Below are 18,050 nucleotides of genomic sequence, written 5' to 3' on the forward strand. Positions count from 1 at the left end.
TGTGTGTGTGTGTGTGTGTGTGTGTGCGTGTGCGTGTGTGTGTGAGAGAGAGAGAGAGAGAGAGAGAGAGAGAGAGAGACATCAAGTAAACGGTGCTGTTTTCTACACAAACCTTCATGGCTCTATTCACTGGTTCATAGTCTTGTGTGGAAGGGGTGGGGTGTGTAAAGCACTGTGATTAACACACACACACACACACACACACACACACACACACATGTGCGTGCTGTGTTTGTGTCACTCTGAGCTCCTTGTCCTTGTTAGTGTGCATGGTAGGGATTTCTTGGTTGGCTGGAGCAGCGCCACACGTGTGTTTATATGCACATATGCGTAAGTGTGTCCATGAAGCCAGGATGTGATTATGCTCAGCTAATGGAGCAGCTGCCTCTCTCTTCCTCCTCTTCCTCCTCTTCCTCCTGCACGTGCACATTTCTTCTCTGTCTTTTGTCCTATTGCCGTTGTAGAATCTGAAACAGGACACCTTCTCAGGGATGCGGTGACCTTTAAGCTGACCTTCCCCTCCTTGACAAACGTTTGAAACCAGTACACTCCGCCGTCACCGGTTCTGACCGGTGTAGCGGCTGCTGAATTTCCGGATCCGTCCGTGACGACGCCAGCCCATCGGAGGGAGCCCAGCCTCTCCCGACCTCGGTGTTTTGTTGGCCAGACTCATATTTCCTTTGATCCCTCACACAGGGCGCTCTTTTTCTTTGATTTCTGCTCACTGTCTCCATCGGTGCGCTGACTTTTCCCATTTTTCCTCCTTCCCTGTCCTTTTCTTGGCTCGCCTCCCCCCCCCCCCCCCCCCCCCCCCCTCCCCCCTCCCCCGGCGGCTCTATCAGAGATGATGACGCTACGTCACTCTCTAATCTGGCAGGGAGCTGCAGCGTTGCTGTCTTAGCAGACAGCAGGTTTTTCCTTCTCCTACATTCATCATTCCCCCTCCGCTCCTGCCCCCCCGCCCACCTCTTACCTCCCCCCGCAGGAGACCTTGATGTGTGCGTCTATGGAAGACGGCCGCATCACTCACCTGTGATGTCAGGCCGCCATAAAACGGCCACAGTGTCCCGACCTTGCTCGTGGCAGGTCTCCATCTTTCCCTTTCGCTCTTTCCTCTCCCTCCTCTCCGGACTCTGACAGGCAGCTGTCAGTTCCACACAATAAGGAGGTGAGTTGACCTGGGCGTGGGCGGGGCCTGCCGTCATCCACCTGGGTGAGATCAAAGCTCCTTCAGTCATGCCTCCACCACAGTCCTGGTGAAACCAGCCCTAGTGTGTGAGTGAGACCAAAGAGAAGCACATCTGGAAGTGATGCACGTTGCAATATCCTCTCCCGGAGGAGCGGAGAGTGAAGGAGAAGCGGCCGCCAACAGGACGCGTGTTCTCTGATGGAACGGCATCGGTGTCAGGAACTCTGGTTATAAAAGAAGCCAGACGGGGAGCAAAATCCAATCCTCATCCTGGTCCAGCTGGAATCTCATCAAGAGCCTCCGCTGAGAGTTTAGTCACTGAGCAGTTGGTGTGTATTCAGGCGCCGTTACCTGGGCGGCGGCGTTGTGGATCCGACGCCATCATCTGCTCCTTTACCTTTGATTAGTCTCGGCCCACCTCTCCTTTCCCTCTCTTTACTTCTCCTTTTCCTCCATTTCCAGTGTCTCTTCCCATCTTAACCCCCCCTCCTCCTGCACAGGGTCAGATAATCACATGATCCTGCTGTGGTTGCTGCCTTCAAGAACATCAGCTCGGTGAGGGGAAACTCTTTAAACCAGATCCTGATTTGGGTTTTTGGAACCACAGCAACAGCGTAGAACTCTCCTGGCAGCTTTTCTGCATATGTGTTGGGGTCTATAAAACAGATGGCATCATCATTCCATGCAAATATAGTTCTCTTTTGGCAACAGGCGTGAGGGGAAGCTGTATTATTCTTCTCTGGAATGTTGCAGGAGGCTAAATTTAGAGCCTCCGTTTCCGTTTCTTCTTCTCCAGTCCTAATGTTCCACCTTCCTTTTCTTTCTCCGTGCAGATAAGACAGGAATAGTCGGACCTGTCTTCGGTTTAAGGTCCCAAAGCTGTAAATGCATTAGCGACTATTTCCTATCTGAATTCCTATCCTAAGCAACGTGCACATCGACGACGTCGTCCTTCCACACCTGTACAACGTGAACGCGCAGTGGTGCCAGTATGTGGAATAGCCCCCTTCAGGACATGCAGTATTGATTGAAGCTCTCTTTTGTGTCCAGTCTCCATGTATCTGTGCTCCATACGCATCAGAGCAGGCCTCCGTTGCACCACTCACCAATGCTAAGTGCTGTGCTCCACCCCCCACCCCCCCCCCCACCCCCCGCTAATATTACCCTGTGTCCCTTTTGCCACCTTTGAATGCCCTTGTATCTACTGCACATGCATCTTTGGACATGTTTCTGAACGTCCAGGCTGAGGCATTGATCTTCGATGCTGCTATTGATCTTAAAGTGGTCATTGAGGGAGGCTGAAATGCCCCCCTCCCCCCCCAGGGTTGTACCAGCCGCAGCACAAATGACCCTCAGGGACGTGATGCAGGATGCAGCAGCTCAGGTGCCACTAGCCAGCACTGACCAACACCTCCAGGTTAGAGAAGCATCACAGGGAACTGTTCCAAAGGTTGTGTTGCATTTCAGGGTGGTAAAATATCCACTTAAGTAAATGTTGACGTGCCAACGTGTGCGTCATTGATTTTCCTGGTGCAGAAGCTGTGCGCAGCATTAGCTCTCTCTCATGCTAACCCGTGCATGATGCCGGGTCAATAATCGGAGATGTTTCTCCCGTGTAAACAGCCGTCTTTGTGTAAAAGCGCCGAGACAGAGGAGAAATATGCGGCAGATTTCCTTTCTTCCTCCTGAAGTGTTTCCTTTTCTTCAATCTCTCGAGGCTCCGCGAGAGCGGGAACTGAAGAGGACGCGTCATTACTGATGCACTGGTGGCGTTACCTTCAGTGTCGGTCCCCGCAGACCTCTCTCTCGCTTCCACACACCCGAGCGGCGCTGTTAAATGCTTCCATGCTCACTGGCTGGTTCGCTCCCTCTCCCCCTCCTCTCGCTTCACCACGAACTGTTTGAGGTCTAAATCCCTTCACACTCAGAGACTTAGCCCCTCTCTTTCATTTGGCCCCTTTATTTGGGCTCAGATCTGCCAGTAACCATTAGCCGTGTGCGTGTGTTCAGTAAATGAATGCCCGGCGCCACGTTCCAGACACGTGGCGCCGAGCATTCATAGGTTTCTGCGCAGGTTAAACACAAGAATTGCAAATGAGCTGCAGTCACAGACAGACAATATAAAGCCAGACACACACACACACACACACAGATGCTGGATTTAGGTGACTACATCTTTACTGTAAAAGGCTGCGTTCAAGATCACGCCCATTTATCGGCTGGTCTTCACTTCACTTCCCTCCTTCCTTTCTTCCTGCTGCCCTCTTCTGTGCTTCCTCGACCTCTTCACCTTCTCACCTGCCTCCTGAAGCCTCCTTTAATCTGACTCCTTCAGGCAGCATCTGTTGCCGAGCCCAGACCCAATTAGCAGGAATCAGAGCACAATTAGTTCTTCTTCTTGTCGTTTTACACCCACCACCCCTTTATCGCCACATTCTTTTCTCCTCCCACTCTATCAGAGCTTTTTGTCACTGAGCTGTAGGACATTTCCTGCATTCTGACTCTCTCACTTCGTCCTCTTCTCTTTCTTTTCTCTCTCCCTCTCTCGGAATCTCTCCTCTCTTTCATGGTTCCTACATCTGTGTTTTCCCACCCACATCTTTTTCTCTCTTATGAGTTTCTCTGACTTGTTGACTTAAACACACGGCCCAGCTTGTTTTTGGGGGGGGGGTTATACTCTTCCTCCCACTCTGCTTCCACCATTCCCTCCTCTTTCTCTCCAGCGCTCGTCCCTATTAAACACTCTGTTTACGCCTCTATTTCCCCCTGAACACTGACAAACGCTCCTTTTCTCTTTAAACCCCGACGCCTTCACCTCCTCCCTCTTCCCGTCCTTTATCCGCTCTTCTCCTTCCATCTTTCTTGTTGTCATTCCTCCTTTTGTTCTTCTCTGGCCGGCTCCTCACCGCCGTCACTTCGTCTGGTTTTGCCATAATTACAAGTTTCTGGTAGGAAGAATCTGTTCGCAGCTGAGATCATTTGTTTTTGTAGCTCATTTGTTCATGAAGAGCATTTCAGGGTTTTTACATTAATATCTGCAGAGAGATACAAATCCCATGAATGAAGAGATCAAATCGAGGCTGCTCATGCTGTTATTGCTCTAATTACTTGGCTTTTCAGGTCTGATGCATGAAGCCTGTTTGACTTTGTATTTTGGTGATTTTCCTGCTACGTTTTACCACATTTGTTGCTCATTTTCACCAGGAACTTTGCAGTTTGAGCTTGTGTTCATCGAGGAGGTGCCTGTCTTTCGGCCCCAGGGGCCCTGAGATGTGATGTTTGACCCGATAATGAACAACCTCGTATGTTTCTGCTGAGGAAACACCGCTGATATCTAATAACACACTAGAACTGTTGCCCTCGTCCCTCCGAGAGGTCAGCAGTTCATTCTTCTGTACCCTTTCTTGACATCGGCCCACCAGGTTTGTGACGCGTCCCCCATCATCTCACGTATGAGACCCAGCTTGGTAAACATCTCGCTTACTCTCTTTAAGCGTATTGAACGTCTGCTGCACACTTTAATCATCTGTAATGATATAGAATTTGACCACGGAGCGCTGAACCATCATTGTTTGGCACTTTTCCCATCCCTTTTCAGAGCTAGTTATTCCTGGAACTATCTCTCCGTCCTCTCTGGTCCTGCTAATAAAGTTGCAAGAAGATGCAACTGACAAACAGATGATCACACGCACACATGCGCACTCTCTCACACACTCTCTTTCTCTCTCACTCTTTGTCCATCTGTTCTGCTGAGTCGTGTGATCAGGAGAAGGTCCATAAATCACCTTTCTCCACCTCCCATGGGACAATGCAGTGGAGGAGGGGAGAAAAGGAATGGGGGAAGATCTCTATTGGTGTGTGTGTGTCCCCCCCCCCACACACACGTGCAGACACAGACAGAAACGTACACAGACGCATCCCCGACACCGTCGCCAGCAGCTGTTAGCAATGACAGGAAACTGCTTCCCGACTCACTCCAAAGCCCTTTTTTTTCTAATCTTCTCGCCCAAATGAATGTGTGCACGTGTGTGTGGGGAGATTTGCAGCACCAGGAACAGGCGGAACAACACTGAGATGAACGGAATCTCCATTTTCTGCTTTTGAAGATGGTCACTCACTTGAAGGATCCAGAAGGAGTGAGTGAGGGTGATAATGAGGGAGGAGAGCGGCGCATAGGGACGGTGCGCTACTCTGGAAGGGAGGGGTATCACCAAAGGAGCGGAGAGAAAGACACGAAAGGAGTGAAATGGAGAGAATGTGGGAGGGAGGGGGGCAGGAGGAGAGATGAGTAGAATGCAATAATGTGATAAAGCAGCAGAGGAATGGAGGTTTTTCTACACACCGATGCTTTTAGTCCCATTTCTAGTTTTTACGGCAGATTTCATCATATTACCAAAGGCCATTTTGGCTCTATTGTGGATAATAGTCTGCTGTGGAATTATTGCAGATGCTAGCTTAGATAATGGTCATTCTCTCTCTCTCTCTCTGTGCTGCTCCCTCACTCTTCCTCCTCTGTGGGAGAGAGGGGAGGGGGTGAGACAGCGGAGGTAAAGGAGGAGAGAGATTAATGGAATACATAGACGGGCAGTCGGGGGCGATGAAGATAGCTTAAGGTGCAGCGCGAAGAGAGTATCTGAATGTACGAGACAAAAGGAAGTAGCATCGGTGTGAGTGCGAAGCTTTGGTAAGGGGCAGATATCTGGAAGTGGGTGCAGTCATTTATTACTCTTGAACAACAAACCCATCACAGAGCCTCTACAATCATCCTGTCACCAAGCAGAAAACTCCACCGTGTTGCTTTTCAGTCTTTGATCATCAACAATTTGCCATTTCATTGAAGAGCTCGTTGCAGATTTTTTTTATTTTTCAGCACCGGAACCAGAAATGAAGCATCAATAATCACACAAGAGCACTTCTGGGCTCTCTCTGGGAGACGAAATGTGATGGAAGTATGTTGACAGCATAATTCAGTGACGCCTCAGACAGGGCTTATATTGTGTATCCACAGCAGAGGGTGTGTGTGTGTGTGTGTGTGTGTGTGTGTGTGTGTGTGTGTGTGTGTGTGCGTGTGTGCTCACCTGCTCCACCATGGCTCAGTCAAAGGGTTGGAGATTAGAAAATCTGGATGGAGGAAGAGTCAGGAGGGTGGAAGATGCTGGTTGGGGAGGGGTGAAGAAAGAGAGATGGAGAGAACGGCGAGGAAGAATGGCAGAGGGATGGAGAGAAGGGAGAGCCTTGAGACTATGGCAAAGAGAGTGAACAGGGAGGGAGGGAGGGAGCGGAAGAGTGATAGCCTTACAGCAGCACCTAATGGCTTCTCTGGAGAGAGGGAGGGAGTGTTGGGGAGGCAGCAGCATAATGAGAGGGCTATGACACAGGCACAGATAGATGTGGAGAGAGATGGAGGGAGAGACAAAGAGAGGTGGAGGTTATACGGCCGCTGGGTAAACATGGAGTCAGAGAGAGAGGGGGGAGGAGAGGGGAGACGTTAAATGAGCAACGGCAAGAATAAAGATGGATGAGAGTGACCGGAGAGTAACAAAGGAGACGGAAGGAGGGATCCGCTGCCAGCTGGACAAAGAGGGAAGAAGGGAGGGAGGATGGACAGGACAGGTGCGGATGGAGGGATGAGCAGGCCGGGGCTGGTGAAGAAAAGAAGGAGCGGCTTAGAGAAAAGCAGGGGAGCCGGATGAAGAGTTTAGGAGGTGGAGGAGGACGGAGAAGTGGAAGACATGCGTCACAATAAGAAGAATATATGGGAAAAAGGTCCAAATAAAGACTCCACATCTTATGAGCAACATGCATTTGAAAGCATGAGAAGCCTGTCGGACGCTGCCTGTGATGAGGTGATGGAAACGATCCGTCTCCTTCACACACCCACTCCGTGCACACGTTCACTCCCCTAATGAAACCTCCGCCCGCCTGGCCGCACTCATGTCTGTACGTGTGTCTTTAAGGTCTCCGTGGCTACTGTTTCCAAGGTGATTTACGACAGCACCTGGCCCCTCTCAGGGTGGTGCGCTCGCCACCATCACTCCCCGGCCACCGGTGATCTCATCTGCTCACGCTGCCCCCCCCCCCCCCCCCCCCCCCCCCCCCCCCCAGCCTGTCCTCATGAACATGATTTACCCGTGTCTTCTGTCGCTCGTCATGTCTCAGCGGCGGCGGCCGTTTATCCCTAACCCTATTTCAGTCGCGCCCACGCCAGGTCACGTCTTTGTTCAACTCTGGTCACTGCTGAACCTCAACGGTTCGTTGGAGACGTTGGAGACGTTGTTTACGTGTTCTCAACCGTCGTCACCTCCTGTGCAAAGGTGTGATGCATGGATTCCTTATTAGCTCTCCAGTAGATTTAGGCTGAACATGGCGGCTCAAACGGGTCCAAATGTTTAGGGTTGATTGATCAGCTGGTGATATTCCAGGATATTCCAGGATATTCCAGGCGGCGCTCGCCCGGCGAACCCCCGGAGCCTGCAAACGCTCTTCTGGCTGCAGGGATTTCATTTACCTTAATTGATTCACTCGTGCATGCCCACATGCATTTCACAGCACCTCCACGCAGCCGCCCGCTGCTCTCGCTGTAGTTAAAGGATGATCCCCACAAAACCTGCTAACCCACTCCATTGTTGAGGAGCTGTGAGGGAAAGAAGTGTGTGTGTGTGTGTGTGTGTGTCTTGAGAAGATTCAGAAATAGGCCAGTCAGGGTTTAGAGCAGAGAGATGTTAAGAGATTACACACACCTCTGTGGGGAGCACGACTCCTCTCCATCAGTTTAAATGTAACTGTCTGCCGGGAGAAACAGTGTAAGTGTGTGTGTGTTTAGTTTGGTAAGTGGGCAGTCGTATTATGCACAACTAGTGGATCAAAACACGGTGTGTGTGTGTGTGTGTGTGAGACACGATGATGTCTTCTTTACCTTTGGTGCTGTGGGGCTGGTTGAAGCTGTGAGGTCTGCTGAACCATCTGCTGAGGTTAGCCTGCATGTGTGTGTTTGTTGTTCCACTCGTGTCTTCACCGGCCAACACTTGTCCTAAACGTGTCCTTTAATACACAGCACATGTTGGTTTTAATCTACATTATCGCTCCGCTCCTTCTTCTTCTCCTTCTTTATTCGTGGCGCTGCTGTGTGTACGTGTTCTGGAGGACAGCTACAGTTGTGTACATCTGTATTATTCCATGAGGGGGCAACACAATCAAAACCGGTCTTAAACATCCCAGCACGTCAATCATGACCTGCGTTCGGGTGGAGATTCTTTTTGAATGGGTCGGAATCCAAGGTCGACCAGAGGGAAGCTCAAGGTTCAGACACCCTGACCACTGCCCCCTGTGACCTTCAGGTGGCCCCTGAAGCGTGGCTCCAACACTCTGGCCAGGAAGCAGCTCTGAGAACATGGCAGCCTTTTTCTCCCATCCTAACGAGGCAGCCATTCAGCCTTGGCTCTCTGCTTCGGCTCCTCTCCTTACACTCCCTCCCTCTCTCCCTTTTGCACAAGTGGCTGACAGATGTGCGCCCCTCTGGAGAGCAGCCGCTACGCTGCTGCCAGGCGTCGCTCCTCCCTTACACGTTGAGCATGTGTGTAGCAAGGTACGGATGTGTTGCTCTTAACTTAACGTCTAATGTCATCAGTGCGCTGCAGACGCCTTTCTGTCTGTGTGTGTGTTTGTCTTTGCACGTATTCCTACATCTGTGTGGGCGTGTGTGTGTGTGTGTGTGTGTGTGCAGGAGAACCTATTTGATAGAAAGCAGAGCTGGAAGCTGTGTCTCGTGGTGGTGGCCTCGTGAGAAGGTGGGCTGTTTGGACACACCTGCCTGCTCCGGGTCGTGGGAGTCTCCACTGCAGCCAGTGCCGTGTATTTTTGTGCGTTCTGGAGTAATTGGATCACCTCCTCTCTGCGTGATTCCTAACCCAATAAGTCTGACAGCAGCCAGCACACAAACTCCTACTTCCTGGAGCACAACCAGCCTCCCGTTCACCTTCCTGCTAACCCTCCATTCCATGTTTATAGAAATATTTAGAAATGTGGAAGATGGGTGGACAAAAGCAGAGCAGGAGTGAGAGTGTGGGTCTGCCCCAGCGTGCGGAGGGCGGCCGTGCACGGCAGCCGTAACCACTCCACCAGTGGCCATCTGCTCCTCACCACAGCAACCATTGCCTGCTCTGCTCTCGTCCCCTTTTATCACGACTTCTGTCACCCATTTGCTTTTCCGCTCATCACCTTCCATCGTCCATTTCCTTCCCCTCCTCTATTGGAAGGGACAGAAGGATTCTCTTCACTCAGTTCAGCAGATCAACACTGGATGTTCTAGCTAAAGTCCGTCGCTTCGCTTTGCCACAGTCAGAAAGCAACGCTCTTCCTCTTTAAAATCCCTCCTTTTTCCTTCCCTCCCTTGCAATCGTGTGGACGGAATGTGTAGTGGGAGAAGGCATGGAGCTGAAACAGTGAAGAAAGCAGTGATGGTGTGGCATTCGGAGAGGTAGAGTGAGTGGGGGGTCGTAAATCAGAGCCGTCATGATTGAGCCATCTGCTGAGGGGAGGCTGGTGAGACTCACGCTGAGCCACACGCACGTAGCCGTGCGTAAAGATCACCACTGCCTCCCGTTGGTCACTTCTTCACACTGCACCTCTGCTGCCTCGGCGCAGCGTCCAATGCCAACGCCAGAGGAGACACCGGCTCTGGGCATTGATCGGGCTGCCCAGGCTGTCTGGTGGGCCGGTCCGAGCAGCCATTCTGTACGCCTCCGACACGGCTGCATCTGTATGCTGTCAAGTGTGTGCAGATCTGGCTGGTTCTGGAATGATGTCCACTCTCATTTGGCTGTCCTACATTTAATAGATTTACAAACGCTCTCCTCCCATTGGCCAGGCGAGGCCGTTTTATCCTATTAGAGATTAGCATATGGCTGAGTGGAGGAGGAAGTGCTCTTTATATGCTAATAGGGAGATAATGTATGCAGAGAGGACCAAGCAACGCCCCACTGGGAGGACTCAGGGTGGCCTGATGAGTTGAATCTTCAAACAGTCTGCTCTTTATCTAGTTTCTCACTGATTCACCACCTTAACTGACTCTTTATGTTAGCAGCTCCTGACTTTGGTCTGTTTTTAGCGGTTTTAGCTGGGGATTCCGACAGTGCTGAATATGGTATATGTGATGTGTTTTTCATTTGTCTGAACAAACTGCTTTGGTGTGGGTCCGCCGTGGTTTAAGCACAATGAACATCTCGCCATATTAGTGGTTTTAGTCCAGGGGTACAGAAGCAGAATGATTCAGTAGCCAGTATTTATCTACAGTACGTGTGAGTATGTATGAAGACACAAGCGTGATATTCCTTCCTGCTAATTTAACCTAACCAGCTTCTAGCTATAGGTTAGCGTTGATCACATGGCTGTTGGAGTTCATTTGGAATCTTTGTGTACTTCTGAGAAGGAAAATGTATTCTATTTATGATTGATAGACGGCTGATTGTGGACTGACCGGCTGTCCTGTCGTGTTCACTGTTCAGGAACAGGGGATGGCAGGAATCTCAAGACCACCAGGAGCCATCCCACCACCCCACCCTGCTGGTGGTGTTGCCTCAGGGGTGGGACCGAATCAGGGCTCAGGTCCACCACCAGGATATGTGGGCAACCAGCAGCAAGCAGCCATGATGAAGCAGATGATGGCGATGGAGCAGGAGAAGAGGGTGCAGATGCACATGCTGGAGCAGCAGAAGCTCTTCAGAGAGCAGCGGCAGCAGCAGCAGCAGCTCCTGGCCGAGCAGGTACGTGTCCCTCGTCCCAGCACTGCCATCTTGTCCCATGTTTATGCCAGGTTTCAGCAGATTTAGGCGTCTGCGTTGATCCTCTCCTTTCCTGGTTGCTTCTATAATTATTCTCAAGCCTCTTTTATCTCTTCGGTGTGTGTGCACGTGTTAGTGTGTGACTTATCCACATGTCACCAGCTGTGATAATGGGATGTTTTTTATTACACCCTGTGAGGGAATCAAGTGTTAAATAGTTCTGAATTCTGGAGTCACCACCTACTATGCTGTGTTTAATTGGATCAACAGAAACGTGCCCAGACGCACAAATATGGGCTTCTAGAAAGAGACGCGTCTCACCGAGCTCTCGTTGTTAAGTAGCTCTAATAGAGAACACAGAAAAACCCGCTGCTGCTGGTCCAACACAGTCACACAGCACAAAACCATCTGATTCTGATGCTACCTACCCTGGACAGCCCAGGCATCTAATGATAACACAGCAAACCGGCTAATTGGTCAATAATTAACGGCAACGTTTCTGATCGTTTCTGGCGGGTTTGGAGTCGGAGTCTCTCGAACCCTCGTGTCAGACCTTGTCCGTGTCCCTGTTTCTCATTTAACAGTCGCTACAGAGATTTGAAGAAAAGGCAAAGATGGTTCTGTTCATTAATAATGTTACTGTTGGGTTTATTAGACACATACGTATCTAATTTGATCGGTTTAATCAGTTTTACAGAGACCGGGGCATTAATATTGTTGGATTTTACCCTGACTAACACCTTGTATCTCGTGCGTGTGTGTGTGTGTGTGTGTGTGTGTGTGTGTGCAGCTCCAACAACAGCAGCATCTTCCCAGACAGATGGGCCAGGCCCAGAGGAATCCATACCCACAAGTCAATCAGTACCAAGGTGAGAATACGCGCTGGCGTGAGGCGGGTGAAGCTCGCTGCACAGCCAGATTAAAGACTCTCGAAGACCAAGTGCATCTTTCGTTCGAGAAGATCCTGAACTTCGATGTTTGTAGTAACGTACTGGTTCTGTAAATGTGGGCGTTAACATACCTCTAATGTATTTCTGCTGGCTGACCTTTGCCCTACGACCCAACGCCGTCCTCCCTCTCTGTGTCTGTCAGATGCATCTCCTGCTCTTCTGCGTCGCTTTTCTCTGTTAAAAAAAAAATGCTGTTCTGCCTGTTACCACGGCAACTTGTCTGTCCTGGATCCCCCCTGAGTTCTGGTGAAGTCAGAGAGATGGATGAGAGGAGGGAAATGGGAGGGAGTGTATAGAGTAGGAACAGGAACAGGCAGCTGGTTGTGTGTGTTGAGGGGAACGTTGGGGGAGAGGAGAGGAAGCCGTTACCAAAAAGTGGAATAAAACATTTGTGACCGCCATCGACAGACTGAAGTCTGATGAATGATGTAGAGGAGAAGAGAGGGCTGATGTCAGTCAGACCGAGCTGATGACACGCGCAGTCACAGGACCATCGTTCCTATAGATTTGGCGCTCGTTATTACACTAACACACCTCCGCCTCATTAAGAGTGGTGGGGATTATTGCTCCGGGACCAGATTAAATTAGGAGGTATCTATCGTCTGAATTAGCAGGTTGTCACCTCGATGTGAAGTTCTCGTCCCCCTCAGGTGAAGACCTTCCAGCCAATGACCAATGCAAGGTTGACACATATGTTATTTTTCTCTTCCAGGCCCTCCGCAGGATTTGGCCTCGAGGAGCCAGACTCTCCAGAACATTCGGGCTGCCCGTCTCCTGCAGCAGCAGCAGCAGCAGCAGCAGAACCAGCAGCAGATGGTCCAGATGAGCAGCGTTCAGGGTCAGGGCAGCTCGGTGGGACCCCCGGCTGAAATGAGCATACCGTACCCCAACCAGGGATCCAACCAGGGCTCCCTGTACGGACTCAACCCATCCATGAGCCAAATGATCCACCAACATCAGCACCAGAGCCAAAGTATTCAAGCCTCCATGGGTCTTCCACCGCAGCACAATCCTGCAGGAGGACCTGCGCGCCAGGCAGGTGTCGGTCCTGGTGTTGGAGGTATGTCTGGAGGCCCCGGAGGTGGTGGAGCCGGAGGGTATGGGGGACAGGGGATGTTAATGAACTCTATGGCCCAGCAATCTCTTAAAGGACCTCAGAACGCCAAAGCCCAAGCACAGAGACTGCAGAGCATGCTGGGAACAGGGGCGAGCAACGCGGGCATGGCGCCGGGCGGCTGGCCGCAGCAGCAAGGACAGAGTCTGCAGGCCATGGGAGGAGGGATTGGGAGGACTACAGGGGGGGCAGGTGGGGAAATGGTGGGCTTTACTTCTCCCCAGGGTTACGGGATTCAGCCGGGACAACCTCCACGCATTCCTAAGCAACACTTTCAGGGCCCAAGCCAGGGGATGAGCCAGGGCATGGACCCCAGGGTGGGAAACCCTGCAGCTGGTATGGGTGGTCCAATGATGGGGCCTCACATGGGTGGACAGCCCAGGACCAACCAGCCGCGGCCCATGGTCATGAACCAGGGGGTCATAAGCCAGGGCATGACTGGGATGGGCGGCTTTGGCCCAGGACCTGGCGGACCTGGGATAGGCTCAGGCGGAGGAGGAGGAGGAGGCGGCGGACCGTACGGATCAGCGGGGGTTGGGGTTGGAGGTCAGCCACCAGGCTACCAGAGAACAGCTAATCAGGACATGTCATCCTATGGTTATGGGGGCGGGCCCTCAGGAGGAGGAACGTTTGGACTGGGTGACGGCTCCGGGGCAGAGCTGGACTCAAACAGTGGTTGGATGGAAGAGTTTTTCCCAAGCCAATAGCCAGAAAGACAAATGGTGTTGAGCTTTTACTGAAAGAACTTTACATCGGGACAAATGTTCAAACACGGCGAATGGCATCGTGTGGACCAGCACGGTTACGTTTTGCAAAACAAAGGTTTCATTTCACGTTTGGTGTGTCGCGAGTTGAGTTGCAGACAGAGCGGTCCCAAGGTCACAAGGTCAACACAGATGAAGAGGTGTGTTCCATTCTTCCCTCCTTCCTCGTGCGATCGGGTTTCCTCCTGATCCAGTGTTGAGTTGCATCCACACTGCAGAGCTTTGAGCTCCAGCAGGGTTGATGAAGAGGGAGCAGTTGATTTTTGTTGGTGTGTTTGTGCCTCCCAGCTTCACATCTCCCACCCGTGTGAGCCGCTGAGGGAGCAGGAAGAACCCTCCGTGCTCCCATTTTCCCATTTCGGCTGGTGCCCCCGTCGCACCTTCTCAGTCCTTCTCCTCACTCTGTCTCTCTCCTCCTCCAGATCAGAGACCCCTTCTTCTCAACATCCTTTTCTCTGCTTGAATTATGAACATCAGAAGAGACAAAATTCAGCTCCCGTTGCACAGATGAGTGAACCCGGCCTCCTCTCGGTGGGGGGTCGGTCTCAGTGCAGAGCTGTGGACGACGCAGCTTCATGTAGAGGAAGACGAGTCAGTGAGGGAGAGACTAGGCAGCTAAAGTAAGCACTCAGATGGAGAAGCTCATGTACACACGCACACCAAGAGCATGAATGGATGTGTAAGAGGCAGCTAATATACGAAACCTTCCTGCGTGACACAAACACACACGAGTCAACAGAAATGATCGCTGGGTACTGAATGTATTCAAGCACCACAAGTGACTTCTTCTAAATAAAACAATTTTGTTCTGATGGTGACGCCAGTTGGGCTGAAAGGGGAGGAAATGTTCAAACAAGGCTTCTTTTTAGTTTGTCGGTCTGTTGAAAATCTGTTTGTCCTTCCATCGTGACGCAGCTGTCAATCACCCCCATCTCCATCTTTTTCTTGCACCACCCAGCAGATTCTTGATCACCTACACTGTAACACTACTGTGAAGAAGTACAAGGTGTCCCCATCCAGAACTTGAACCACTGATAAACCTCCAGTTTGTTTCCAGGCTGTGGAGAAGCTCCTCAGCCGGTCGGTTGGGTTCGTTAGCATCAGTTAGCATTAAAACAATCAGTGCTTCCAGCGGCGGCGGCGGCGGCGGCGTCTCTCCTTCTCTGTGCTTATTATTTACCAGTTGGCTTCACATCAGGCCTTAAGGCTTCAAACCATTTAAGTTGTCCACTGTTTTGCCTTTGCGTGTGAGAAATAAATGTGTCGATATATATATATATATTTTTCTTTTCAGTTCAAAAAAGGAGCCTCTGTTCCAGCATCAGTTTGTATTTAGCTCTTCAGAATGAACGTGTGGAGGATGACGCTGTAATCGAACCAAAAAAGCCTTCTTCTCTGTAAACTAACTCCTCGACATCAACGCATTCGTTCTGGCGGTTGTAGATATTGTGTGATCCAGCCCTTTAAATACAGACTTTATAGCCACCGTGTCATACGCCGTGTGACCACTGTCGCGTTAGCAGAACCCAAAGTGGAGGTTCTGTGAGTTCATTTTCGTCATTTGGGGATGTGCAAGTCCTAAAATCTATAAATGGAATATTTGGATCCGAGCGAAGGTGAACAGCAGAGGTGAAAAACGAAAACGTCTTCGTCACGTACGAGTCGGTGATACGGTTCTCCAAATATCACGTTCTGGGACCAAGTCTGTACACTTTTAAAGCTTCTTGTTGATGTTCATTGTTAAATTTTATTTGTTTTTGTTACTGGTGCTGACATACATGTGATTATGAGAAAAACTATATAAAAGATGATGGCTATTTGTAAATATGTTTTTACAGGTTTAAATACATCAGATAATACAGTCTCTACTCTGTAAAGAATTTACTGTTTGTTGGAAAATAGAGAAGTATTTTTATTTTAAAGGTTCTTTGTTTCATGTTTAACCCATCTGAGCTATGCCATTGCACTTCAGACAATGTCTTACTACTAATTTCTATTATAAACCTCCTTTTTTGATCATTTTTTCTAGTTTGAGAGTTGTTCTTGAGCAGTGCTTATTTCTTTTTAATCTGTACAGAATTCTGAAATGTTAACAAAAGAGAATTACAAAAGACTTTTTTTTTTTTTTTTTTCAAAAAGTTACAATAAAGCGAGTGTTCTGGCTGATCATATTCCAGGAACCCTGTTTCTTTTGGACTCATTTGGACTCTGATTGGTGTGTTTTGTCCGACCCATCTGCTTCCACCAGTTCCAGCTGCCACGGAGATGTTTCAGGGTGATGAGACCAGCACAAGGGCGCAGCTCCAGTAATGCTGCGTCTAACGGCCCTCATTTGCATAATTAGACGTGCATATGCTAAAGAGCAGAGCTTTAACTCTGTCTGGCAGTAACGTGTCGATGGATCACAGGCAGACGGACGCGTGCACGGCCAGGACCTTCCTTTTGTAATTCATCTTTTCCACCATCCTCCCACTTAAGTGCGCTCCTCATCCTCTGTTGGCCACGCCCATTTTCTTCATCTGTCACAGCCACCCTTCTCACTACCCCCCGAACACGTGCACGTGCACGCGCGCCGCACTCCTGCTTCCCTTCTGACATTGATAAATGGAGGCTAACAGAGATGACAACATCATTACTCATGTTCAATAGCGACACCACCTAGGACAGAGAAAAAGGAGAGGGAGACTGAAGGACAGGACAGGAGGACGACGAGGGGGGGTCCAGTTAGTCCAGGCTCACACACCAGCACACCCCCACGGTGCACGGTGGTGTGGTGATCATGGGCGGCGTGAAGATGCTGAGGAGTGTGATGAGCTCTTCTCAACAGCTGCTCTGTTCGGTCAGGACACTGAGACGTCCTCATTTCCTCTTTCCAATTTTTCATTGATCTTGAAAAAATATTTGAAATGTAGGAATGTTTTTTTTGGGGGGGGGGGGTTTGCACGATGGATTTGATTAGAAGCGTGTCAATGTGCCAAAGTTCTCCCCTCCTGCAAAACTGCTGATCTCAGACCATTTTAAGATCTATTTCTCACTAAATTTACAGTAAAACTTCACCTCACATAAAGAGGGGATTGTGATCATGTTCTTCATCCTCTCTGGAGGAGGTTAAACCCTTTATTCCTTTAATATTAACGTCCAAACCCTCCACAATTTGGGTTTTGTGGAACCATCCGCTCTTTGTCGAGCAGTAAGATGGGAATCAACCTGGAAAGGTGTGGAAAGACAGGATGGACGGACAGAGGGACAGAGCGTGGTGTCAACGTGATAAATGCTGCTGCAGGAGCCACCGTGCTGGTGGACTGGGAGGCCACCCGACAATAGCAGAGGAATGTCGGGAAAATCCCCCCCCGTCGCAGTTTTCCCTGTTGTCATGACGCCACCTAGAGGATCCTGACTGGAAGCAAAGGTAATATTTGGACTTGGTGTGAGTTTCAAACTCTTCCAGTCCAGATTAAAATGCACTGAGACGGCGGGATACTTGAAAATCAAGATGGGTTTTGAATATAATACACAGGATTACAATCCGTAATCGGGGTAAGATGAACCTTATCCTGTAAACCCCCCCCCCCCCAACGCTTGTTGGTACCATCTATAAACTGGCCGACCAACAGATGGGCTTTGCACAGCAATAGAATATCATGCAAATACTAAGAGGTGTACAGTGCTCTCGTTCTGGACCTACCTCAGGCCTCCTCCCAGTCTGACATGTCTGGAACACCTCCCTAGGGAAGGGTCCAGGGGGTTCATCTGAAACCAGTGCCCGGGCCACCTCAGCTGACTCCTCTCAAGGCTACGGAGCAGCCCTTAAGAATAAACGTCGTAATCTTCCGTTCATCCAGATCAGCCAGGGCTGCTGAAAGGCAGGACCTGCTCACACACTCTCAGACGTTTACTTCATTAACTCTGGAAGGTCCGGAACGTGGACACTCCAACAGCTGCTTGATCTCTAGATGCAAAGCATCTATAACCAGCCCACATGTGCGGTAACCACAACGGGCTGAGACTGGAAGCTGTTGCAGCCGAACAAGGGAGCCAACAGGGAGCGCCACTCTCACCCCCTTCCAGTGGCCATCAGATCAAACAAATCAATCACAGGGTGATCACGGAGACAAATGATTCAATTCACCAGAAGATATTCTGGTGTCGGAAACTCAGAACTGGGTAATTACAAGGACACAACCTGTAATCCAAGGGACATCTGGCCCCATATGCAGAAGAAAGAAGGGGTCTCCACGAGAGTAGACCTGGGCT

The 18,050-nt window shown here is 50.3% G+C and overlaps 1 protein-coding gene across 1 annotated transcript in view; it reads left to right on the top strand.

Annotated features, from left to right (window-relative positions):
* The window catches only part of LOC105418907 (mastermind-like protein 3), a 65,087-nt gene extending 49,098 nt beyond the window's left edge, over nt 1–15,989 (top strand). Inside the window, exons 4-6 of the mRNA XM_029850213.1 lie at nt 10,693–10,950; nt 11,759–11,837; nt 12,631–15,989. Coding sequence (XP_029706073.1) covers nt 10,693–10,950; nt 11,759–11,837; nt 12,631–13,739 — 1,446 coding nt within the window. The 3' untranslated portion in view covers nt 13,740–15,989. The remainder of the gene's footprint in view (nt 1–10,692; nt 10,951–11,758; nt 11,838–12,630) is intronic.
* Nucleotides 15,990–18,050: the final 2,061 nt, after the last annotated feature.

This window comes from Takifugu rubripes, chromosome 17 (genome assembly GCF_901000725.2).
Source record: "Takifugu rubripes chromosome 17, fTakRub1.2, whole genome shotgun sequence".
Lineage (NCBI taxonomy): Eukaryota > Metazoa > Chordata > Actinopteri > Tetraodontiformes > Tetraodontidae > Takifugu > Takifugu rubripes.